Source organism: Acomys russatus, chromosome 8 (assembly GCF_903995435.1).
Source record: "Acomys russatus chromosome 8, mAcoRus1.1, whole genome shotgun sequence".
NCBI lineage: Eukaryota > Metazoa > Chordata > Mammalia > Rodentia > Muridae > Acomys > Acomys russatus.
The window spans coordinates 40,523,189-40,550,126 of NC_067144.1; the positions used below are offsets into that span (position 1 = coordinate 40,523,189).

Sequence of the window (26,938 nt, forward strand, 5' to 3'; positions counted from 1 at the left end):
TTATACACATTTTCATACTGCAACTGATATTTTCATCCTAAGGAACATTATGTGTAATGCTTAGGAATGAAGAGCAGGTAAGCACAGTGGGCGAAATGAGTGTTTAAACTTTTACAGCCACACAGGTGAGCTCCGGCACTAGATGGGAATTGATACTGGACATTGTGCAACAAGTGAGAGACTTAGGAGTACTCAGTCCAACATGGCATGTCTTCCTCAAACTGTCCTCTCAAGGTTCAGGAATCCATGCAGAAGGTAAGGCAGAAACTTGTAAGAGACAGAGGTGTTAGAGTCCAGGAAAGCAGTGTCTTCAGTATTCAAGAGGGCTGACTCACATATAGATTCACAGAGACTGAGGCAGTATGCTTAAGGCCTGCACAGGTTCAGGCCAGATGGGGCCCCAGAACTGAGAAGAGAAGGGTCCTCACTCATAATCAAGAAGCTATCTGCAACTGATAATCATTGACAAAGGAAATATTACAGTGTTTCATTGGATAGAGCAATCAATTCCAAAATTGGCCCTATGCCCAGGATTAGTTGTCCAATACAGAAGGAACTCAATGAGGGTCTTTTTTGTGTGTGGAATTTTGGTTTCCTTTATTTTTTCTTTAGGCAATTTTTGGTATTATTGATCTTTTACAGCAACATGTCATTGGGCACCGTTTTATTGCTGTTTCTTCATCACTTTTCTTTATTGGAGTCTCACCGTGTATATGAAACGCATTCAAGAATAGGCCTCATGCTCAGGAGTTGTTGGCCAACACAATAGAAACTCAATACTATTTTGTGAACTTTGTGTTTTCCTTTTGCTTTGTTTAGGCAATTTTTTTTGTCTTATTGGGTTTTTACTTTTGTGTTTGTGTGTGTTTTTTTATATGAGGTTTGTATTTCTTGTTTTTTGTTTGCTTATTTTGTTTCTTGTTGTTGTTTTGTTGTTGTTGTTGTCTTGTTTCGTTTGAAAGATAAAAAGAAAGAGAGAAAGAAACCACCCAAAGTGGGAGTAAGGAGGATCTAGGAAGAATTAGAGGAAGGAAAGTATGCTCACTTAGTTTCCCATTTTAATCATCATAGTATGCACTGGACACTTAATTGTATTTCATTATATGTTTTTGCATGGTATGTAGAAATAAAAGAATTACCTAGTTACTAATGATGTCTCAGAGAAGTAAGGAGCATTTTTGCAAAAAATTTTCAACACATATCAGAAAATATACAAATTTAATCTCCCTAAATGCATTCCTTTTTTTAAAAAGAAAATATTTTATGAGATCTAAACATTTCTCTTTAATTTTTCCACTGAACTCATGACTTGCTTATTTCTAAACAATAGAAAATTGGGTTAATACAAGAATTATGACTGTGTAAAATAGGGAGCCAATCATATTCTCATCATCTGATGGTGTAGAGGCAGGGCATACATACATGAAGAGAAGAAGGCCATAATACAAAGGCATGGATATGATGCACCAAACAAGGACCGTGTATGGAGAGGACATAGCACCTCGACTCAGATGTAGCCAATAGGCAGTTCAGTATCCATATGAGTCCCCTATTAAGGGACATGGGCTCTGTCCCTGCCAAATACTCTGTTGCCTGCGCTTTAATCACTTCCTCCTGGTGGAGTGCCTTACCATGCCACAGGGAAAGAGGATGTAGGTAGTCCTGAAGAGACTTCATAGGCTGGGGTCAGTTGGTACGGGAGAAGAGCTCCCATCTCTGAGGACTTGGGGAGGGGAATAGGAGGTGGGAGGGAGGATGGGACCTAGAGGAAATGAGGGAGAGGGCTAAGATTGGGGGATGTAAAGTGAATAAATTTTTAAAAAGACATAGATAGGAGATGAGCCTCACATGTAGGAGGTTTTTTAATGCTCTTGACAGACATAGTTTGTAAGATTATAAAAAGAACACATGTGTAAGAGATTAAAACAGTCACTATGGTAAATATTTGAGCTGTACCAGATAAAGCAAACACCACCAGAAAACTAATAGAAGGATCAGAACAGGAAATCTGTTTTTAAAAGGCATGATAAAATGTATTTCATTGGAAATACTGAGAGATGGACTAAAAATATTTCATATATTAAGGCATGAAGAAATCACCTACAAATGACAAAATTACTAGGTGGAAACATAATCTATAGGTCATAATTATTGGATAAAATAAAGTCTTGCATACAGCTACATAGCAATTATAAGCCATTGACGTCAAGAGGAAGCACTCTACAATCACACTGAAAGCAAAGGGAAAAAATACTAGGCATTCAGATAGATAGATAGATAGATATATAGATAGATAGATAGATAGGTGTCTTGAATGACATGATGATCAATAATTTAGATGACAACCAGGTATAAGTACATGGGAATGGGGAATGTGAAAGTGAGTATCACTCCAGATGAGAGTAATCAGACTCAAATAGCCCACAATGGTGATGAGGTAGATCACCAAAAATGCCAGGAAGAGCTGGACTTTCTACTGTGGTAGATGTGTGAGTCCTTCTAAGACAAATCTGCAGCAGTGTTGCATTCTCCATTTCCAGGCTCCTCAGGACTGTCTGCTGAAATAAATATAAAAGAGGATTATTTATTTATGAAGTGAAAATTCTGGGAGGTGACTTGAAACAAAACTCTACATTTACGTTTTATTATTTATCTCTATTGCATGATATATGTTAATATATAAAAATAGGGAGAATTAAGTGAATACTGTTTCTATGTGTCAGACAAAATATTTGTCTAACAATGCTCTACAGTTCCTGTAAATCAAACATATAGTGGGAGTGACTTTTCTTCTTTTGCCTATTGCTAAACATTTACTGAACTGAGCTAAGAATGCAAGCAGCATAGGTAGCAGCGTTTGTAGTGATTAAATGGGCTTTGGTTGGTCTTGGCTTTGTTCTATGCAATAGAAAACGACAACATAATTAAAAAGTCTCAATTTATTTCTGGTCATAAATGGCAGAAACGGCAACAGAGAATTTTTCCAAGTATTTTCTGATACATAGGTACATGTGTGCTTGTGTGACATAATTATTTTCAGAAGTGGCTAAAATATTTAAAAGCTAACTTGACTTTCATGTTAAAAGTTTTTATTTGAATATATATTTAACCGAAACAAAATGAATCTTCTAATCAGAATAAGCTAACAGGTATATTCTATAAGAAAATTATGAGTATAATTTAAAACAGAGGTTTAAGTTAATATTCTGGTTTTACATAAATTTTCTCACAAGGTTTTTATAGATAGGTTCACAAGTAATTAAATGCCATTTAAGAAATTTGAATCTTCTAGCTACCAGTTTGGTTTTCTGGAGGCTCACAGATAATTCTCAAATAGCATTCCATTTCATTGTCTATTTAGACATTTCATCAGCAAAACCTTAAACTATGAATTAAAGAAAAATAATAAGTTCTTAATAAGCAAAATGAAAAAAAAAACAAATTATTTTTCTTACCCATATATCTTCAAAGAATTCAAAGAGACAATTAAAGTACTTAGGTTGCATAAAGTAGAAAAATCCAATTTTAGCACAGAACTAAGAAAAGTATACGCTGCCGTATATCCATTCTGAGTCATCTTGCAGACTCAATTTCTCAAACCGAGGAAATACTGAGTATAATAAAATGTCTTCAAAACAAGAGCTCACTAATAGGACAAGTACATGATCTTGTCAAAGACAGAAGCATAGAAAAGTAAATTATCCAAGGGAGCTGGAAAAGTCACGTTAGGACAGTGAATGCCGCCTTGTTTTTATTCTAGAGTCGAACCATTCATGGAGAAGCTCAAACAGTTCCACTGGGTTTTGTAGCCTCTAAAATAGCAGAAATCAAGTCACTGCAGATAATTTTATATAAAAAAAACCTGATAATGTAGAAAATCATTCTATCTTCTAATTCAGGTGATAACTTCTGATACACTTAGGCAAACTGGTTTTTATATAAAATGTGCTCTTCTTTGTCCTGTACACTCAATAGCTGCATGTGAGCTAATCAAAACATGATTTCAGTAAGACCAAAGGTCTAGACTCCTTGCAGGAGTTGACAGCAACTTAATTTGTCAAGAAAACTGTGACTATAGGCCTACACCTAGCACCATCAGCTTAAATTGAAATCTAATGGGAAATTAAAGGAAGTGGATGTCATGGAGAAGGAGAAAGCAAACACAAAACCAAAAAACCTCCATGGAGGTGTGTAGAGCTCTATCCCCTAGCATAAATGCCTTTAGGCATCTGTGATAGCCTGAGAAAAATGATAGATTTCAGTAACAAGGTTTGGGGCTCAGGAATCTTCCTTTGTGGAATGGTGACCCTGTGCATACTTTCCAAACACAGTCATAATTAGAAAGCTTAGAAAATTGCTAAAACTAGAAGATGTAAATGGGTAGTGTAATTTAGCTATATTCTTCTCTCTCTCTCTCTCTCTCTCTCTCTCTCTCTCTCTCTCTCTCTCTCTCTCTCTCTCTCTCTCTCTCTCTCTCTCTTTCTCCCTTTCTCTCTCCCCCCTCTCTCTCTGTATGTATGTATGTATGTATGTATGTATGTATGTATTTATGTATATATGTATGTACGTATGTGAGACACAAGTATTGGTGAGAGTGATGTAGCAAATTCACTCACTATTATGGTTGTGAGGCCCATTTACCACATCATGTCAGTAGTTTTTGCTTTATCTAGTGTAGATTTCCTGCTGGGTTTCAATCCTGCTTTCTTGGAGTAGAGTTTTCTTTCATTTTACTCCTGGTATGCATATTGTCTTTTCTTGTGACATGAGTTTCTGGCTGACAGCAATTTGTTGGGGTATTCATCATTCAATTAACTAGTGTGTGTCTTTGAAGTACGGGCCATGACCATTTTCTTTATTATTGTAAGAAATTTACTATTTTTTGTGTTGTTTTCCTTTTGGTTGTTTTGAGTAATTTGTATTTTTATTTTCTTCTCCCACCTCTTCTTCCTCAATCACCTAAAAGTGTACCAATTTGCTGATTAATCATAGTTGCTTCTTTCCTATTTTTAAATCTGTTTTCCTAGTAAGATCTTTGTTTCTTTTCTGTGTTCTTGTGATCAAATATGTAATATTTCCTTATTCCTTTTCTAGAATTTATTTAAATGTTTCTGTAATGCTGACTTTGTGTTCCTGAAACCCTTTCATTTATGTTTGTAGTAGAAAGATTTTATTTCTCCAATTCTTGGAATAATTTTTTATATAACTTTATAGGTTGGCAGTTACTGCCTGCCTGTCTATCTATCTATCTATCTATCTATCTATCTGTCTGTCTGTCTGTCTATCTATCTATCTATCTATCTATCTATCTATATAGGTTGGCAGTTACTGCCTGTCTGTCTATCTATCTATCTGTCTGTCTGTCTGTCTATCTATCTATCTATCTATCTATCTATCTATCTGTCTGTCTATCTATCTATCATCTATCTCTTTCTCTCTCTCTAGTCCATTTTCTAGATTTAAAACTTTTGGTTTTGTTTTCTGGCCCATGTAGTTTAATCAGGACTATCTTCATCACCATGGGATTAGAACTACTCCTTGGAGCCCAATAGGCTCACCTGTGGCTACAGAGTTGAAGGAAATAATTGTTTCCTTTCCTTTAAGTTGTTTCCCAATGATTTGACATGCATCATACCATACCATATTCACCTTTACTGTTTATGCTGAAAAGAATACGCTGGCATTCTCATGGATTTGTCTGAAAATAGACTTTGCACTTCATTCTTACTGCCTTACTTTTCTTCTTTCTTCTTTCTTTCTTTCCAGTACACTTGTGTGGTTGTTTGAGTAAGAACTTCCACTGTAGACTTATATATTTGAATATTTTGTGTCTAGTTGGTAGAATTATCTGGAAAGGATTAGGAGGTGTGAACTTGGAGGTGTGTCACTGGAAAGGATTAGGAGGTGTGAACTTGGAGGTGTGTCACTGGAAAGGATTAGGAGGTGTGAACTTGGAGGTGTGTCACTGGAAAGGATTAGGAGGTGTGAACTTGGAGGTGTGTCACTGGAAAGGATTAGGAGGTGTGAACTTGGAGGTGTGTCACTGGAAAGGATTAGGAGGTGTGAACTTGGAGGTGTGTCACTGGAAAGGATTAGGAGGTGTGAACTTGGAGGTGTGTCACTGGAAAGGATTAGGAGGTGTGAACTTGGAGGTGTGTCACTGGGGTCAACTGCACCAATTCTTTGCTTTCATGATTGCTGCCTTGCTTCTTGCCATGATGTTTATGTACTCTAACCCTCTAACACTATAAGCCCAAAATAAACTCTTTCCTTTCTGTAAGTTACCTTGGTCATGGCGTATTATCACAGCACTAGCAAAAATAACTAAGGTGACTTGATAGTTAAATTTAATATGGAGTGCAAAGTTTCAATCTTTAGCCATGCTTCTCTCATATCTTAAATATCTTCTGTACACATAGCTCCATAGATTTTCTTCTAATATTTGTGGAATTGTTGCCTAATATTTTATTTAATGGGTTTTTATGTATTATACTGTACCTCTTCTATCTATACCAAAAATTTATAGGCTTAAGTTTTAATACCGATTCTTCATTAGTCTTATATGTTTTCTCTTGTTAATGTTGAAATGTTATAATACTTCCTGCCTACACTTTGACCCATGGATCTATCATCCAAGCCTCATTTCCAATTATTTTATGAATAATTATCTGGTATTTCATCTATTTAAGCATATTTACAATCAGATTATATACGGTTAAAAGACATATGATGCTTTGATTTTTTTCATATTTTTAAAATTTCTTTCACACATTTATTGGCATGAATAAATCTTAGGAACATAGTCTCTGAGTTCTTGAAAAAGTAGGCTCCCTCTGATAGTTTTAGACAGCTGTGGTTTAGACAATATTTACATGTAATAGGACCTCAGTATTTATTCCTTCAGTCTTGTCATTGATGGGTTATTTCAAGGGATAGAGGGAAAAAAAACTTATTTGAGTACCATTGCTTGAGTCATGTCTATCACAGTTGTGGTACTTTTCTCACTATTTGGTTGAATATCTTGGCTTAGGACCTTACATCTTTCTTTTCCAGGTTTAAATTGGACTAGTTTATTCATTGGGGCTTATCTTTCCTGTAAGTTGAAATTTACATCATTTAAAGATATATTCATTCTTTTCTGGAGTAGTATTTTTCAACTGGCCTATGGTTGCATCTCAGCAGGATCTCATAAACACTGTCAGATATTCTGTGCTGCGGGTGATGGCCAGCTTTACTCAAATGGAGCAAAACAAACAATGGTATTGGCTGTAATATTTTTAAAAATTCAGATATAGAAATATGGTATTTGTTAGTTAAAAAAATATCAGTCATAACAACAGGGCGAAAGAACAAGGAATTCAGAAAAAGAAAAATAAAGATAACTGCTAAAATAAATTCCTTAATGAATATACAACATATACACAAACATAATACACATGCAAAAAATATAAAATTCCCACCCAAGCAACTTTGGGCTCAAATCTCTCTCTGTTAGCTTCTAACTGGCCTGACCCATCTAAGAAATAGGTGGGCAGAAGATAGGCAGAACTGATTCTAGTGTGAGCCACAACCCACATTAGCAACCATCTTAAGATGGTCTGTGGAGCACTAGAACATCTTTGGGCTCAGATTTCTCTCTGCCTGCCAGCTGCTTGCTGTCCTGGCCCATCTGGGGCACAGAACAGATAGGCAGACCCCTGCTATCTCAAGAAGGCCTGTGGGGCTATCTAGTAGCTTTGGTCTTGGAAGTCTCTCAGCCTCCTACTCTTTTGCCTGACCCAACTGGGATACAGACAGGGATCCCAGCAGATGAACTGGGTGCAGGCTCCAACATCCATTGTCCACCATCCTGAGGAGGCATCTATGGAGCTCTAGCAACCAACTTCCAGCCTGGAGCTCTTGTTGATTGCTCTCAACCTGCCTGAACCACGTGGGACACAGACAGTGACCCCATTGGAGGAAGCTCTAGTACTTCTAACACCAGAGACAACCAGATGGCTAGAGGCCAGTGCAAGAAAACAAGCAACAAAACTCAGAGCCATATGATACCACCAGAAACCAGTGATCTTACCATAGTAATCCCTGGAGATATAAACACCTATGAAGCACAAGAAGAAGATTTTAAATCTGAGGTGATAAAAGTGATAGAAACCTTGAAGGAGGAAAATAAATCTCTCAAATAAATACAGGGAAATAAATTTAAACAGATGAAGGAATTGAAAAATTCTAATAAGAATTACAGAAAAATTCAATCAAATGGGAGAAAGAAATGAATAAAACTATTCAAGACCTAAAGAAAGAGTTAGAAGCAACAAAGAAAACACAATCTGAGTCAGTCTTAGAGTTGGAAAACATACGGAACAGAACAGGAACCACAGACTCAAGCAACACCAACAGAATACAAGAGATGGAAGAGATACGATAGAGGTTATCAATACATCAGTCAAAGAAAATGTTAAAACTAAAAAGTTCCTGACACAAAACACCCAAGAAATCTGGGACACTATAAAAAGACCAAATATAAGAATAATAGGAAAAGAAAAAAAGACTCTAAGATCCAACATTTTCAACAAATTCATAGAAGAAAACTTCCCCAACCTAAAGAAAGAAATTCCCATAAACATACAAGGAGCCTACAGAACTCCAAATAGATTGGACCAGAAAATAAAGTCCTCATGCCACATAATAATAATAATCATAACACTAAATGTACAAAACAAAGAAAAATATTAAAAGCTGTAAGAGAAAAAAGCCAAGTCACATCTAAAGTCAAACCTATCAGAATTACACCTGACTTCTCAACAGAGACTATGAAAGCCCTAAGGGCATGGATGGATGGATGGATGTCATGCAAACATTAAGAGATCACAGATGCCTACCCAGACTACTATACCCAGAAAAATCTTTAATCACTATATGGAGAAAACAATATATTCCATGATAAAACCAAGTTTAAACAGGATCTAACTACAAATCCAGCCTTATAGAAGATAATAGAAATGAGAGAAGCATGGGAGAATAGCAAAGTAGAAGGATCCAGAGGGGCCTAGAAACCTACAAGTAGAACATTATGATAGGCAGATTTGGGCCCAGGGGTCCCGCTCAAACTAAGGCACCAGCCAAGGACAATACAGGCGCTAAACTTTAAACCCCTACCCAGATCTAGCCAATGGTCAAAATATTCTCCACAGTTGAGTGGAAAGTGGGATATGACTTCCTCACATACTCTGGTGCCTCACATTTGACCATGTCCCCTGGAGGGGGAGACCTGGTGGCACTCAGAGGAAGGACAGCAGGTTACCAAGAAGAGACTTGATACCCTATGAGCATATACAGGGGAAGGTAATCCCCCTCAGGAACAGTCATAGGGGAGGGGAATAATTGGAAAATGGGAGGGAGGGAAGAATGGGAGGATACAAGGGATGGGATAACCATTGAGATGTAACAAGAATAAATTAATTAAAAAAAATAGAAAAAAAAGAAGCAATTATGACAAAAAAAAAAAAAAAAAGAAGATAATAGAAGGAAAATATCAACCTAAGGAAGCTAATTATATGCAGGGAAAAACAGGAAATAAATAACCTCACATCCACAAATACAACAGAAAGCGCGCGTGTGTGTGTGTGTGCGCACACACACACACACACACACACACAATAACACACACTCTACCACCACCAACATAAAAATAACAGGAACTAACAAGCACTCTCAACATCAATGGCTTCAACTTCCCAGTGAAAAGAGACAGGCTAACAGAATAGATGCAAAACAAGACCCATCATTCTCCTGCATACAAGAAAAACACTTCAGCAATAAAGATAGACATTACCTCAGAGTAAAGGGCTGGAAAACCATATTCCAAGCAAATGGACCAAAGAAGCAAGCTGGAGTAGCCATTGTAGTATTTAATAAAAAAGATTCTCAACCAAAACTAATCAAAAGAGATGGAGAAGGGCACATCATATTCATCAGAGGAAAAATACACGAAAATGATGTCTCAATTCTGAACACCCTTATTCATAAAAGAAACATTACCAAAGCTTAAATCACACATCAATTCCCACATATTAAGAGTGGGAGACTTCAACACCCCACTCATCTCAATAGACAGACCATCAAGACAGAAACTAAATGGAGAATCAATAAAACTAACAGATGTCATGAATCAAGAGGACCTAACTGACATGTACAGAACACTTCACCCAAACACAAAATAATACACCTTCTTCTCTGCACCTCATGGAACCTTCCCCAAAATTGACCATATACTCGCTCACAAAGCAAACTTCAACAGATACAGGAAGGTTGAAATAATCCCTTGCAACTTATCAGACCACCATGAATTAAAGCTGGAAATCAACAACAACAGAAATGACAGAAGGCCTACAAGCTCATGGAAACTGAACAACTTCCTACTCAATGACCCTGGTTAAGGGACGAAATAAAAAGAGAAATTAAAAACTTCCTAGAATTCAATGAAATTGAAGGCACAACATACTCAAGCTTATGGGACACAGAGAAGCACGGCTTAGAAGGAAAAGAAACTGGAACAGTCCCATACTAGCAGCTGAACAGCACACCTGTAAGCTCTGGAAGAAAAAGAGCAGACACATGCAAGAGGACTAGATAGCTGGACAGCACAGAATTCAGAGAAGAGCTAATACCCATTCTCTTCAAACTGTTCCACAAAACAGAATCAGAAGGAATGTTGCCAAATTCTTTCTATGAGGTCATAGTTACCTTGATACATAAACCACAGAAAGATTCAGCAAGAAAGAGTATTTCAGACCAACTTCTCTTATGAACATTGATGCAAAATAGTTAATAAACTACTTGCAAACCACATCCAAGAACACATCAAAAATATCATTCACTGTGACCAAGTAGGCTTCATCCCAGGTGTTCATGAGCATTTTAATATACAGAAATCCACCCATGTAATTCATTATATAAACAAAATGAAAGAAAAAACACATGATCATCTCATTAGATGTTGAAAAAGCATTTTACAAAATCTAACACCCATTCATGTTTAAAATCTTGGAGAGAGCAGGGGAAAAAAAGGCAGATACTTAAACATAGTAAAGGCAATATACAGCAAGTCTCTGGCCAACATAAAACTAAATGGAGAGAAACAAAAATAGTTATACTGAAATCAGAGCTAAGTGAAGGCTGTGCACGCTCTCTGTATATTTTCGTTATAGTACTTGAAGTCCTAGTTATAGCAATAAGATAATTAAAGGAGATCAAGGTGATAAAAATTGGAAAAGAAGAAGTCAAACTATCTCTATTTGTGGATGATTTGATAGTATACATAGGTGACTCCAAAATTCTACCAAGGAAGTCCTAAAGCTGATAAACACCTCAGCAAAGTGGCTGGACACAAAATCAGTTCAAAAATAATATTGGGCAACTGGTCAGGCAGTAAACTGTCTTAAGTCAATTTGTACATTTTGGAAGCTGCTAACCCACATTGTTGATTCACTCAGGAATTTAAGTTTTATTCCTTCTCAAGTCTCTGAAGGGCATTGAAGACAAGATAGTATAGTTTTATAACCAAGTTTAGCTGGTTAGGGGACAAGATAATTTTAGATCAAGATAAAGAAGTTAAGTTATTAGAGTTGAGATAAGATGGATATTGAATCTCATTTAGAAATCTAGACCCAACAAGACAGGAAAAACACTTACTTCAAATGACATAAATGCAGATGGCCAATTCACTATGAATGTAACATATATAGAACCATTATTCTCATGATTGTCACATGGTTCTCCCTGCTGTATGTAGTTTGTTTTATACATATGTAATAAAATAAAAGTATAAAAAATAATAAGTAGGCCTCCTGGATACAAGTGACAGACTGAGAGTGAAGGTAGAGAAACTACACCCTTCACAATAGCCACAAATAATATAAAGTATCTTGGTGTAAGTCTAACCAAAAAAGTGAAAGACTTGTATGAAAAGCATTTCAAATCTCTGAAGAAAGAAATTGAGGGTTTCTGAAGACCGAAAGATCTCCCATGCTCATGGATGGGGAGAATCTACGTAGTAAAAATGGCCATTTTACCGAAAGCCCTCTACAGATTCAATGCAATCCCTATCAAAATACCTACACAATTTATTATCATTATTGTTATTATTATTATTATATTATTATTATTTACATATACATTTATATTATCACACATATATAAAATAAACTATATACAACAAGAAGAATCATGAAATAATCAGGAATTACATGTTTTCACTATTTGCATTTGACAACCTTGAAGAAAACATATTTCCTTTCTTGGTGAGTCTAAAGTTCTGACTATATTTCAATATCTATCATATCTCATCTCTATCAACTTAAAACATCTACCTAGACCTAAATACATCCTAACCCTTAAATAACTAAGCTTAATTGTAAAACTAAACGATCTGGTCTTCAACGCCATCAGAGACTTGAGAAGCAATAAAATTAATTCCCTGAGTAAATAAGAAGTGCAGGTTAGCAGCTTTCAAAGTGAAAAAAAAAAAAAAAAAAAAAAAAAAAACGACGAAGAGTGTTTGCTGCCTGAATAGTCACCTAAAACCCTCTTTAGTCTTCCGTCCCAGTATATCAGTCAGACATATTTGTGAGGCTGGAAAGATCAATTCTCATCTTCATATGGAAAAACAAATAACCCAGAAGAGCTAAAACAATCTCGGACAATAAAAGATCTGGAGGAATCTCCATCTCGGATCTCAATCTGTACTATGTAGCAACAATAATAAAAATGGCATGATACAGGCATAGAATTAGACTGGTTGATCAATGGAATAAAATAGAAGACCCAGAAATAATCCCACACACCTATGGACTCTTGATTTTTGACAAAGAAGCCAAATAGAAAATCTCGGTTTTATACAATGGAAAAAAGAGCATCTTCAACAGATGGTGCTGGTCTAGCTGAATGTCTACGTGTAGAAAAATGCAAATAGATGCATATTTATCACCCTGCACAAAACTAAAGTTCAAGTGCATTAAAGATATCAACATAAAACCAGACACACTGGGGCGCTGGAGAGATGGCTCAGAGGTTAAGAGCACTGGCTGCTCTTCCAGAGGTCCTGAGTTCAATTCCCAGCAACCACATGGTGGCTCACAACCATCTAGAACATGATCTGATTCCCTCTTCTGGCCTGCAGGTGTACATGCAGGCAGAGCACTGTATACATAATAATAAATAAATAATTAAAAAAAAAAAACCAGACACACTGAATCTGTTAGAAGAGCCTGGAACACATTGACACAGGAGACAACTTCCTGAACAGAACACCAACAGCTCAGGCTCTAAGGTTAGCAGTTAATAAATGGGACCTCATGAAACTGAAAAGCTCCTATAAAGCAAAGGACACTGTCAACAGAATAAAATGACAGCCTACAGACTGAGAAAAGACCTTCACCAACCCTACATCTGACCAAGGGCTAATATCCAATATATATATATACACATATATTATATATATGTATATATAAACCTCAAGAACTAAAAAACCACCAGACCAAAAAATCCAATTAAAAATGGGTTACAGAGATGAACAGAGAATCCTCAGCAGAGAAACTTTGAATGGCCAACAAACACTCAAGGTCCTTAGTTATCAGGGAAATGCAAATCAAAATGACTTGAAAGTCTTTCTTACACCTATTGAATAGCTAAAATCAAAAACTCAAGTGACAGCACATGCTTGCAAGGATGTGGAGAAAGAGGAACACTCCCCATTGCTGGTGGAAGTGCAAAATTTTAAAACTACTTTGGAAATCAATCTGATTATTTATAAAAAAATTGTGAACAGTGCTACCATAAGACCCAGCCATAGTACTCCTGGGCATATACCCAAAAGATGCTCCACCATACAACAAGGACATTTGCTAACTATGTTCATAGCAGCCTTATTCATAATAGCCAGAATCTGGAAACAATATCTATGTCCCTTGTCTGATAAAGAAAGCATGGTACATTTATACAATGGAATACTATTCAGCTATTAAAAACAGGGAAATTTGAAAATTTCAGGGCAAATGGATGGAACTAGAAATGATCATCCTGATGAGGTACCCCAGACCTAGAAATACACGCATGGGATATACTCACTTATAAGTGGATATTAGCCCAACATAGATGTCTTCTGAGAGACCACACCCAGTGGGGTTTTGGGACAGATGCTGGAACTCATTGCTGGACTTCGGGTGGAACACTGAGAGTGCTATGGAAGAATGGTGGATGGAAGAATCCCGAGGGTTTAGGAGCCCCACAAGGAGACCATCAAGGCTGGTGCATCTGGACCCGGGGAAGGCTGCACAAACTGTTGTACCAACCAAGCACAATGAACGCAGTAAACCTAGACACCCTGTTCAGATATAGCCAATGGACAGTTCATTCTCCACAGTTGTGGGAGAGCAGGTACTGCCTCTGACATGAACTCTGGTGCCCTAGATCTGATCACTTCCCCTTGGTGGGAAAGCCTGGCAGCAAAAGGCATGCAGGCTATCTGGATGAAACCTGGTAGGCTGTGGTCATATGGTGGGGGAGGAGGTCTCTTCTATCATAGGCCTAAGGGAGGGGAATAGGGTGGAAGATGGACAGAGGATGGAAGCAGGAAGATACAAGGGAGGGGATAACAATCGAGATGTAATCTGAATAAATTATAATAAATTAAAAATTTTAAAAACTCTCCCAGTTTAAAAAAAAACATAGGTTTCATAACATAGGAAAGCCCAATTTTAACAGAAGTGAGGAAAAGATAGGCAACAGTGTTTCCATATGGACTGGTTTAGAGGCTGCATTTCGTAAGATAAGGAGATGTGTTTTTGTATAAAAATACATTCAAAACAAGACCTCACAAATTGGACACATGTGTGCTTTTACCTAAAGACAAAGCATGAAGAAATTGATTCCCCAAAAGGCTCCATTAAGAAGTCCCTTTAGGATGGTGACCTGCTCTCCAAGCACTGTAGAGTTGGACCAGCCACAGAGAAACTCCACAGTCCCACTGTGTTGCATTGTACTTTTGTGTTGTAATGTATATATACTAAATTTTATCATATAAATTAAATTAAATATATACACTAAGTATATATTTATTTTTATTTAAGTAACATTTTCTGGTTTTCTATTTCAGGGAGGAATTTAGAAGAAGACTTGTAAAAAATTCTACCTCAAGTAGAAAATGTCTGAGACATTTAGACAAATTTTCACTTATATAAAAAATACATTCTTCTTTCTACCTTGACTTTTGTGGCTCTGTCTGAGCTAATCTAAGTGGGATTTTAGTTAGACCAAATATATAGATGCTCTTCTGGTGTCAGCCCCATATGGAGTAGGCAAAGAACACTTGTTCAAATCAACTTACTCCATCAGTTCAAGCTTAAGTCTAATGGGAAATTGTACTAATGAATGTCAAGGGAAGGAGAAAGACAAATTACCTCAATGGGCAGCGTCTAGAACTCTGCCTCCCAAACATGAATAGCACCAAGCTTCTTAGAGAGTCTGTTAAAAATGCAGATTCAACTTCAGTAGTAGCATTGGGGTTCAGGGACCTTCCTTTAGGATACAGTGATCCTGTGGACATTTGCCAAGCACAGTCATAACCAGAAAGCCTTGGACATTGATTAAAGCAGTTGCAAATGTGCATTTTCTAGGAAGAGAGTTGCAGGTGGTCGCCCAAGATTTCCAGAGTAAGTCAGTGACTGGCTCCAGTGTAGAGAAAGATTTGGCAACGTTTTACATGATAATGAAAAGTGCAGAATTTCCCTTGAGTAGTAACAGAATTTGCCATAAACATTCAATAAAAACAAACAGCTTAATTTACTTATTGTTACATTTATTTAAATTTGAAGCTGGCGTAGTGGTCTCTAACTCAACATAATAAAAGATTTTTGGTTTAAAAAGGGCATTTTTAAAGATTTTTTTTGGTAAATTATCAAATCAAGACTATATTCCCTTTGTATTGTACCACTTTTGTTTTTTTTTTAGGTTCAAATAAACTTAATTCTTCCATTTTCCCCCTTAGTTTTCTACTTATGGAAGTTATATACAATGCACTACCTAATAACATACAATGACCTAGTCAAAAAAATATATGACATAATTTAAAAAGCCATTTTGCATGAAACCCAGAATTACTTATAATAAATATGGGGAAATTTGGAGCGAGAAAATAGGAGGTAGATGTGATCACCCGGCATTGTATATTAGTAATTCTCAAGAATTATAAATTCTCAAGAATAATAAAATTTAAATTAATGAAACTATGTAAAATAATTTAAAATATATAGATATACACCAACAGAGAAGTTAAAACAAAACAAAATAAGGTAATCCTCCCTCCAAAAAGAGGCCTTTGAAGAAGCCACAATCAAAGAAAAGCTAAGCATCTTTCCTCACTCATAGAAAAGAGAAGTTAAGAGAATGCTCATAAAGTTTCCTCTTGTCTTTTCTGTCATTTTCTTCATGATTGTATTCCATTTTCTATTGATTTTTTCCCCCATGACAGATAGTGTGAATTTCTATAAACATTAAAAGTCAAAGAAATACCTTTGGAAAAAAAGAAGTTTGAAGAGCTGGTAGATTTTCTGGGATTTTTTTTTCATGTGATCAAACAAACAGGAAGCTAAGCATACAATTAATAAACACACTTAAAGTGCTCAACCTAGATGGCCCTGTTTGCTGTGTCATGTATCCTGAGTTGCTGTTAATCAACACAGAATTAGTAAAGCCGCACAGAAAAACACATACACCAGTGGAAAGTTTTCTTTCTATTTTATTTAGTGTGACAAAAACTTAATGAGATCCCTTAACATCTTAAAATTAGAAGTACCAACACTTTAAGGATATGTGTTTTTAAGACATGTCACATTATAATTGTTAAAATACTCGAAGGATTGATTTAATCAAAGTATAAAAAAGTGACAATTATAAGTGCAAAAATCTTTGAACATTTTATAAAACAAAGACATATCAAACTGGAAAATTCTGTGTCTGTTTTTAAAGTGAATGGACAAGAGATTTCCAAGAACTAAACATGCCTCTCCAGTCTTTTTTTCAGTGAATCAGTGACTTGCCTGTTTCTCAGGCTGTAGATAATTGGGTTCAGCACAGGAATTATGACCGTGTAAAACAGAGAATCCATCATACCTTGATTATCAGTTTGTTGAGATGCAGGGAGCACATACATGAAGAGAAGGGGCCCATAGTATAGAGACACAGATAAGAGATGGGCACCACAGGTGGAGAAAGCCTTCCTTATACCTTGGAGAGACTTCCTTTTCAAAATTGTAAACAGGACTAGTGTATATGAAACCAAGACAGTCATAATGGTGAATACCTGTATTGACCCAGACAAAATAAAGACTAATAGAAGATTAAGAGAAGGGTCAGTACAGGAAATATTATACAATGGTATAATATCGCAATAAAAGTGATGGATTACATTAGAATTACAGAAGGTTAATCTGAGTAGAAACAACACATGAAACAATGAGTGGAGAAAGCCACCGACAAATACTGAAACTAGTAGGCGGATACATAGTCCATTGGTCATAATAACTGGATAAAGTAATGGTTTGCATATGGCTACATAGCGATCATAGGCCATTGTACCCAAAAGAAAGCATTCTGTGGTTCCACCAAATGCAAAGGCAAAAAATTGTATCATGCACTCAGAAAGTGATATCACCTTGTTCTTAGATAACAAGTCGACTAGCATGTTAGGAGTCACTGTGGATGATATCCATGCATCTACAAAAGCCAAACTCCCAAGGAAAAAGTACATAGGGATATGCAGCTGGGGGTCACTCCAAATGAGAACAACCAGACCTAGGTTCCCCACAATAGTGATGAGGTAGGTCACCAAGAATAGCAGGAAGAGGGGCACCTGCAGACCACGGTGATTCGTGAGTCCTGTGAGAAGAAACTCTGTCAGCAGGGTTGTATTCTCTTTTTCCATGTGTTGCTCACTGGACACTGCCTGAAGTGAAATAAAATAAATGCAATGCAGCATTCACTAAATGTTAACACAGGGACAGGGTTTGATATGACATCATCTTTACCAGAATGGTCTTTTAATTTTTCAGATCTTCCGGAACCAGGGTTAAAGGAGATTGTGAGCCAAAAGGGGAGAGCAGAAAGAAGCAAGGGAAGCACTCTAAACAGAATGATCAAAGAAAGCAGCAAGAGGGAACCAGAAGGCTGAGTATTGTGAACACTAGGAAAAGAAAGCTAATAAGAGTAACACAGAAATACAGCGTCAAGTGCAAAAACAAATGCTCCAGGGCAGCTGTTTCCAACCTTCCTAATGCTGAGGCCCTTTAGTACAGTTCCTCATGCTGTGGTAACCCCCAAATATAAAATTATTTCATTACTACTTCATAACTGTAATTTGCTACTGTTATGAATCATAATATAAATATCTGTGTTTCCTGATGGTTCTTAGGTGACCCTGTGAAAGGGTCATTTGACCCTCAGATAGAGAATTGCTGTTTTACAGAGAGAGGAGAGAGGGGAGAGAGGGGAGAGAGGGGAGAGAGGGGAGAGAGGGAAGAGAAAAAGAAAGAAGAGGAATTGTTGAGAGTTGAAATACAGAAATTGTTAGTGGCTCCAACAAGAGCTGTTTCCTTTGTTGAATGGTATTAAATCATAGAATCGTAAGATGTTAATGTGAAAGGCATAGCATGAGAATAAAGAAAGCAAATAATACAGCAGACTCTATCAAACACGAGGAGAGTTTACATTTATCTGTGTTTCATAGATCTACCTGACTTTTTCCCTCCGTAACATATTTTTAACAAGTTCTCAAAAGGCAGAGTAGGCAATTGAGATAAACTGAAAAGAAAAGAGAAGGGGACGAAAAGCTAAATTTACATGGGGAAGAAAAAGAACATAAAAGGTCGTGAAAATAGGCAAAAGTAACAGTCATAACTTGATAAGTCTAGTAAAAGCAAGCCAAGAAAAGAAGAAGAAACATGAAAAGTGCACAAAGCAAAACAAAAGGAAGCTCAGAGGGTGGGGTGGGGTGGGGTGGGCAGGGCATTTGTCAGAACCCTGTGTTCACTAGTAACTGCTTTATCAGAATCAATGCCCTTTTAAAAATAATTCTAGTTTATTTTCTTATTTTCTTATAGATTCTATATAGGACTAAGAGACTTTACCTTGAATTTTTTCTTTTTTATAGGTATAGTGACAGTGTCTAAAGGTTCATTCCATATGATAGTGATGCTTTCTCTCATTTTTAGTAAAAAACCGGAGAAAAATATTGATTAGATACAGACTGTACGAAGAGCCAATGTCAATAATTGTACATAAAAAGCTTACATGCTATTTCAAATCACAAAAATCATTGAAAATCTTCAAATAAAGTGTTTGTATGCATCTTTCAAATAACAAATGCTGATATACGTCATGTATATGTGTGTGTGTTTATGCGTATACACATACATATATACAAATATATACAAATACATTTAGATATATTCTCCTAAGAATGTATAATAAATTTTATACAAATTGCTCAGTTATATTTGTATGTATTTGTACAAAATGTGCCAATATTCATCATATATTTTTATATCTACATATAATGGTAAATATTAATTTGTACATATATTATATCTATATTATATATAGGTAAAATATCCAGTGAAGCTATTCTCACATGGGGAGTCATGAAATAATTACTCTTTAATTGGTAGACTTTCTGTTTTAATCAGAAATGTAATTGTCTTGAATGGGGTCTTTATATCAGAATTGTCTAGATATTTCTTATACAAAAATAATGTCATCAATCTAAAAACTGAGTTTTGAAGCACTCATGTTTTATCTTAGCACAACTGATAAAGTCCAGATTTTAGTCATCAAAATGAAACATGCAAAAATTTCAATCTTTTCAAAAGTACCCCTTAGCTATTTTCATTTTGTACATGCATTCTAACATTACTATGCTAATAGATTTTAAACCTTGTGAATTTTAAATCTTCTTTACAAAGATTAATATTAGAAAATATTTTCAATGTTACCAATATCTTCTAAGGAACTGTGGAGATCCTTTAAGAATGTTAGAATTTCTCAAGAGCAGAAATAGCACGTGACAGCATCGATGTGAAGATACAGGTAGTTCACTCGCTTGGATGGCTTTGCTCACAAAGTTTTAAAAAATCCTGTTTATATCGTTGTTCTGTGAACACAGTTTCAACCAATTGCATACATGTGCATTTTTCCCCAGGAAAGAAGACATGAAGAACTGAAATTTCCCTCAGAACGCCTTTGGATTCCCTGTAGGAAAGAGTGAAGATCACCAACTGGGCATTGCTGATGGAGGTGTGTATAAAATTCAGGTCTTCCCAGAGGATCAATAAACATCAAATCACTCTGAGCAAGTCTAGCTTAATAAATTAAAATTACACTTAACATCATTATATTTCATCATAAGTAACATGCCTGGTGGTTTTATGTCAACTCTGGTTTAGATATGAAATTGAGTGCAGTGAGTGCTTTGATGCCATGTCTGTACTAATCAAATCATAATTTTAATAAAGCAGCCATCTACATTTTTTACAATGGGAAATCCAAAAATACACTCTACTGATAATAAAAATAACATCTTACATTTGAACACATCTTAACTTCCTTAACTTAATCATAAATTTAACAAAAAAAAAAAAAAGTTATAGTAAGTAGGTGTTAGCCATGGGGGAAGAAAAGAAGAAAAACAAAAACAGATTTAGGATAGCAGCCAATAGCATGCTGTCTAAACAACAGTGACCATAGATTTTAAGATTTGAATACTAGTCAGTCACTTCTCAATGACTGCACCCATTATCTCGGGAATATTTATTTCAATATACTATCTTTTAGTAGACATTGTGTATTCAAAGCATAATAATGTGTAATTGTGTGCAAATGTATATACACACATATATTTATATACATTTTTTATAACAGAAGAATATCTCATAACAATAATACACTTTACTTTTTGAATGACCATATGGTCAAAACCTGTATTTACAACTAAACTTTGTAGTACAAATTATTTGTTTCCTTTTCTTTCCACAAGTACATCATCTGATCATGGTATTTTTAAAAGGCATGGTAATTTGATCCATGATAATTCTGAGCTATTAATAATCCTACCCAGATTGGCTTGATGAACTTTTTCATTGAATTTGCATTTATTTTTATGGCCATATTTCATAAACGAAATACTATTTATAAAGTTTTACCTGACATAAGTTATTGTATGTAATCTAGAAAATTACTTAGAGTATGTTGATATGCTCCCATAGTACCAGCCAATCAGGAACTGAGAGTTCAGGGTCACCTGAACAAATAGATTGGGGCTAGCCTGGACAACAGAGTGAAAAATGTGCCTCCTAAAAAATTAAAATGAATAAAATACATGAGTATGTGAATAGGTTATAATAGTTTATATATAAATACAAAGATATTTCTGTAATAGTCTTGACCAGTCTCACAATTTTGTACTCAGGAGAAATCTTTTTAAACAACTCTCTTCAAATGCCAAGGGATGACACCACATTGATTAAACTTTGAAGATAAGTACCACATGCATTAGAATAAATTTTAAAAAGAAGCTGGGGTTTTTGGTTTTGTCTTTTTTTTTTTTTCTAAGATAAGCTTAACATTCTCACAGCCAGTAAGCATCTAGTGTACAGAAAATAATAGTACCAGGTATAGGATCCCACCTTGTGTGATTGAAGTTAGATCCCGTCAAAGTGGTTGGCTACTCCTGACATTCATACTATTATTAAACTATTGAAACCATTATTTTAGCTCTCAGGTTTTACAAGTGAATAAAATCGATGATTACTTTTCTCCTCCAGTAGCTTGCATATTACCTTCCAATACCAGGAAAACAAGTCACTAGTGATGAAATGTTCAAGTCAGTACAAGTTTTATTTATACATGTTCTATGACACAAGTATGTGGTATCTTCAACTACAGAGCCTTACCATCAGATTCTGGAGGGTAACCAATAGAATTTGCAGTAGTCTGAATGTTTTGAACCCACTACCCATCAATTCCAAAAGAAGACACCCATTTCTGGAACTAAGACATTTATTTATTAGCAAGTGGTGTCTAGTGGGGGTCATTGTTGTCCCATTAAATGGCAATTCTACTCTATATATTAGGAATCTTCTACAGTGGTAGCTAAGCTTCCATATTTTATTTATCACTCTTTATGTTGCATTCTTTCTCCTACCTTCCCTTCTTCCACTCCAATTTAACCGTTCTTGTTCCAGAATATGAAAAAATCTTAAAATCTCTGGGACCTTTAGAATTTATATTGTGTGCGTGTGTGTGTGTGCGCGCATGCGTTAGTCAGATCTTAAAAAAAAAAAAACCACACTGCTTCAATTGTAAATTAAGATGGGGAAATATTGGCAGCAATGGAACAAAGTATGGCAGGGATTCTCTGTGAAGAGGAGTTTTGAGTGAAAGAAAGAATGTTAGTAAGGTAGATCCAGAATTCTTTCAGTGATGTATTTTGGATATAATAAAATTTTTATTTGGAGGATTGTGAGAGATGAGACTTGAGAGTAGGTGTCACTGGGAAGGACTTCAAATCAAGCATTGTGGGAAATGCATGGCAAAGAAAAATGTAAATATGGTCATAATCAGCACAGAGGATAAGAGCTCTGCAAAACAGATAAGCAAATAATATAATTAGCTATTAATAATGTATATGTATATAATCTTGTAGTTAAAAAATGCTTCAAAAGACTACCAAGAAAAGACTTGATACCCTAGCATCATATTCAAGGGGAAGAGGTCCCCATCAGTCACAGTCATAGGGAAGGGGAATGGGGTGAAAGCAGGAGGGAGGGAGGAATGGGAGGATGCACGGGATGGGATAACAATTGAGATGTAATATGAATGAATTAATAAAAAAGTTATAATGCAAAAAAATGTAAAAAAGAAAGTGCTTCAAAAGTATTAAAAGGGGTTTCATTTCATCAGTTTTGGTTATGAATAATTATCTAGGAGCAGCATTTGTGAAAGAAGAGAGTATCTGCAGGCTGGAGGATATAAAAACTAGAGCTTCACATGAGCAGAGATGAGTAGATTTTACAGCAAGTGTCTCTGTGGCATAAATAAAAATACGTAGGGCATTTCGGTGATGATAAGAGAAAGGCATGATAGAACTGAAGATGGAGAGATCAGAGGCAGGAAGACATGCAATTTGTGAAGTGCCAACAGAACAATTATTATTCACATGTACACACAAGCACACATATTTGCATGCTCAGTTGTATGTGTTTGCATTTTCATATTCTCCCCCCCCCCAAAATCCACTTTGTTCTATGATATCAAATGTGTTACCATTATTTAATCTTTGGTACTATGTATTTGAAGCTTCTAGTTTTCAAACAGACATTCCAATAAGTGTGTGTTACCAGAGACTTTAACTCAATAGTTTCATTTTACTTAAAATAAAAAAAGGCACTCCTTCTTCCACATTCAGCACTCTTTTCTGCACACTTCTCTCAGCGTGTCCAATCTACTGTTGTTTTTTTTGAATTACTGTCAGACAACATAAAGCATCCCTGGAGAAGTCCTTAGATGGTACCCTGGGCTATAGAAGCAGTGGCCTCTGTTCACCCATGCAAGCATGCTGAGCTCAGAGCATCATCTTTCAGTTGCCCCTTGCTGTCAATTATCTTCTTGAATTGTCTTTTCTCATTACTATTTTTGTAATTTTTAGGTTGAGTTGCTTTAAGAAGTGAAATTAACCATGATGAAAGACATGTTGATAGCTAGACATATACTATAGATCTGTTTCTACTCACCGAAATAAAAACCTGCCTCCTCCAAACAGGTAAATGTGGCATCTCTCCAGACTACACAGCAGTATTGTTATCAAGGAAATAGTATTCAAGTATGCTTTGTAAGAATATTATTTTTAATTGTTCATATACTTGTATTGCATAGCCACACTGAAAAAGACTAAATAAAAAGCTTGAACATTGGCTTAATTTGTTTTCTGGTGTAATTATTTCATATGTAATAACATTTGTTAGAAAGGCTCATATGCTCTTGAGGTCAGTGTGTGGGGTGTGTGTGTGTGTGTATGTGTGTGTGTGTATGTATGCATAACCCATACATGTTTTAAGGAGATGTTAGGAACTTATGTCAATTAAAGTTTTAAATGAATTACACAAATGTGAACACATAGTCATATTGAACCTTGATACTTGTAAGAAATCTAAGTATTTCTCTTTAATAATTTTGTCAATGAATCTATGACTTGCTTATTTCTTAAACTGTAAATAATTGGATTTAACACAGGAATTATGACAGTGTAAAACAGAGAGTCTATCATATCTTGATCATCCACTGCTGAAGATGCTGGGTGCACATACATGAAGAGAAGAGGCCCATAGTACAAAGACACAGATAAGAGATGAGCGCCACAGGTAGAGAATGCTTTCTTTATGCCTTTGGCAGATTTCTTTTTTAAGATTGTAAACAGAATAATAGTATAAGAGACAAGGATGGTTGAAATAGTGAAAACTTGGATTGAGCCAGAAAAAATAAAAACAATTAGGTAATTAAGAGAAGTGTCAGTACAGGAAATCTTCAACATTGATATAATGTCACAGTAAAAGTGATGTATCACATTGGAATGACAGAAGGTTAGTCTCAATAAGAAACCTTCATGAATTACAGCATGAATAATCCCACCTACAAAGGACAAGACTATCAGACATACACAGAGACCATTGGTCATAAGTACTGGGTAGAGTAAAGGTTTACATATGGCTACATAGCGATCATAGGCCATTGCTGCCAAGAGGAAGCATTCGGTGGTTGCACTGATATTAAATAAAAAAAATTGTGTCATACATCCAGATAGAGAAATCAGCTTGCTCTTAGCAAAGAAGTTAAGCAGCATCTTTGGAACCACTATGGAAGATATAGATGTATCTACAAAAGCTAAATTTCCAAGGAACAGGTACATGGGGATGTGAAGGTGAGGGTCAGTCCAGATGAGAGTGATCAGACCAACGTTTCCCACAATGGTGATGAAATAGACCAGCAAGAAGACCAGGAACAGAGGGACTTTCCACAGTGGCTGGTAAATGAGTCCTGTGAGAACAAATTCTGTCAGCCGTGTTGTATTCTCCGTTTCCATGTCTCCACTGGATGGCTCTGCAATGAAAGGTAGGGAATGTAAAGGAGTGTTTACTAGAATTTATTAATTGAAAAGGAGACTATCAAGGCTGGCAGATCTGGACCCAGTGAGGGCCTGCACAAACTGATGCACCAACCAAGGACATTGAAAGCAGAGAACCTAGACTCCCAGTTCAGATGTAGCCAATGGATAGCTCGTTCTCCACATGGAGAAGTGGAGGGGAGAACAGGGACTGCCTCTGACAGGATCTCTGGTGCCTGGGATTTGACTGTGGGCACCTTGGCTGAGAGGCCCTGTGAGAACACAGAGGATGAAGATGCAGGCTATCCAGATGAGATCTGAGAGGCTGTGGTCAGGTGGTATGGGAGGAGGACCCCACTGGTGAGAGATCTAGGGGAGGGGAATAGGGCAGAAGAGGGATGGTAGGGAGAAACAGGAAGATAAGAGCAAGGGGATTACAATCCAGATATAGAATGTAAATAATAATAATAATAATAATAATAATAATAATAATAATAATAATAATAATAAACTGGTGATATGGACTTGAAATAGATGCAAAATTTATCAGAAGGCCCTTTAAATTTTATTTACTTTTACATAATAAACAGATTGCTTAGATTAATGTGACAAAACCTATTTTTAAAAAGCATGAGTTGGAATATATAAGAATTTTTCAAGACTTTACAATATTTTTAGTTGTGTATATGTATGTTTGTGTGGGTGGGTGGGAGGTGAGCATGAGGATAGGCAGCCATAGGAGTCAGAAGGAAGAGTCGTATTCCTTGGAGCTGCAGTTACAGGCACGCATAAGCTTGCAAGCTGTATAAGAAGAATTCCACTGCAGTCCCCTTCAATAGCAGCACTGTTCTAATCTGAGCCATCTCTCCAGCACTGGATGTCAAGGATGTTAAACAATTGGAACAGACTGGCCATTTTTAATTCACTCAAATGTTACAATAGGAAATATCATTAGAAAAAAAATTTTTTAAAAATATCTTTAAAATTAAACATGTGGTAGTAGAGAAAATAGGTTGCTGGGAGGGGAAACTAGTGAGAAATATTAGCTGTTGCTCTGAGGTTTCCAAACCACATCGTTTATCTAGACTATCTGGGGACATTGTGCAAAAATTGGGACATATTTCCATAGAAAATGATGCAGAAATTTTAAAATAATGTTTAAAAATCTGCATTATAAAAATCTCTAGGTGATACAAATGTGTGTAAGATGGTATGACCGTGAGAAGTAGGAGGCAGCAACCGAATCAGTCTTTAGAAATTAGGGAGGGGTGTAGGGTGAAAGAGGGAGTGGGGGGAACGGGAAGATGCAAGCGAGGGGATGGTAATTGGGATGTAATCTTAATAAACTATTTAAATTTAAAAAAAGAAATTAGTAAATTAGAATATACCGTGGCACATAACACCTATATGAGATGTTCAGGCAAGGGAAAGGTTATCAAATGGTAACTATCACACGGTCATTTAAAATTGAGGTGGACAGTCAGATACCATAGCAAAAATGCGAAAGTGTAGGGTGAAAGAGGGAGTCGGGGGAATGGGAAGATGCAAGTGAGGGGATGGGAATTGGGATGTAATCTTAATAAACTATTTAAATTTAAAAAAAGAAATTAGTAAATTAGAATATACCGTGGCACATAACACCTATATGAGATGTTCAGGCAAGGGAAAGGTTATCAAATGGTAACTATCACACGGTCATTTAAAATTGAGGTGACAGTCAGATACCATAGCAAA

At 36.1% G+C, this 26,938-nt stretch overlaps 2 protein-coding genes across 2 annotated transcripts; both read right to left on the minus strand.

Moving 5' to 3' along the window:
- Positions 1 to 17,047: 17,047 nt before the first annotated feature.
- Positions 17,048 to 17,977, minus strand: LOC127192778 (olfactory receptor 186). The gene has a single exon (XM_051150091.1). It carries the CDS (start codon positions 17,975 to 17,977, stop codon positions 17,048 to 17,050), a length of 930 nt encoding a protein of 309 aa, XP_051006048.1.
- Positions 17,978 to 24,253: 6,276 nt separating this feature from the next.
- Positions 24,254 to 25,183, minus strand: LOC127192780 (olfactory receptor 187). Its single transcript, XM_051150092.1, has one exon. The coding sequence runs from the start codon at positions 25,181 to 25,183 to the stop codon at positions 24,254 to 24,256; it is 930 nt and encodes a 309-aa protein (XP_051006049.1).
- Between the last annotated feature and the right edge of the window lie 1,755 nt (positions 25,184 to 26,938).

Bases quoted from the DNA above. Each gene is read 5' to 3' on its own strand.
- LOC127192778 (XM_051150091.1), bottom strand. From the start codon at position 17,977: ATGGAAAAAGAGAATACAACCCTGCTGACAGAGTTTCTTCTCACAGGA.
- LOC127192780 (XM_051150092.1), bottom strand. From the start codon at position 25,183: ATGGAAACGGAGAATACAACACGGCTGACAGAATTTGTTCTCACAGGA.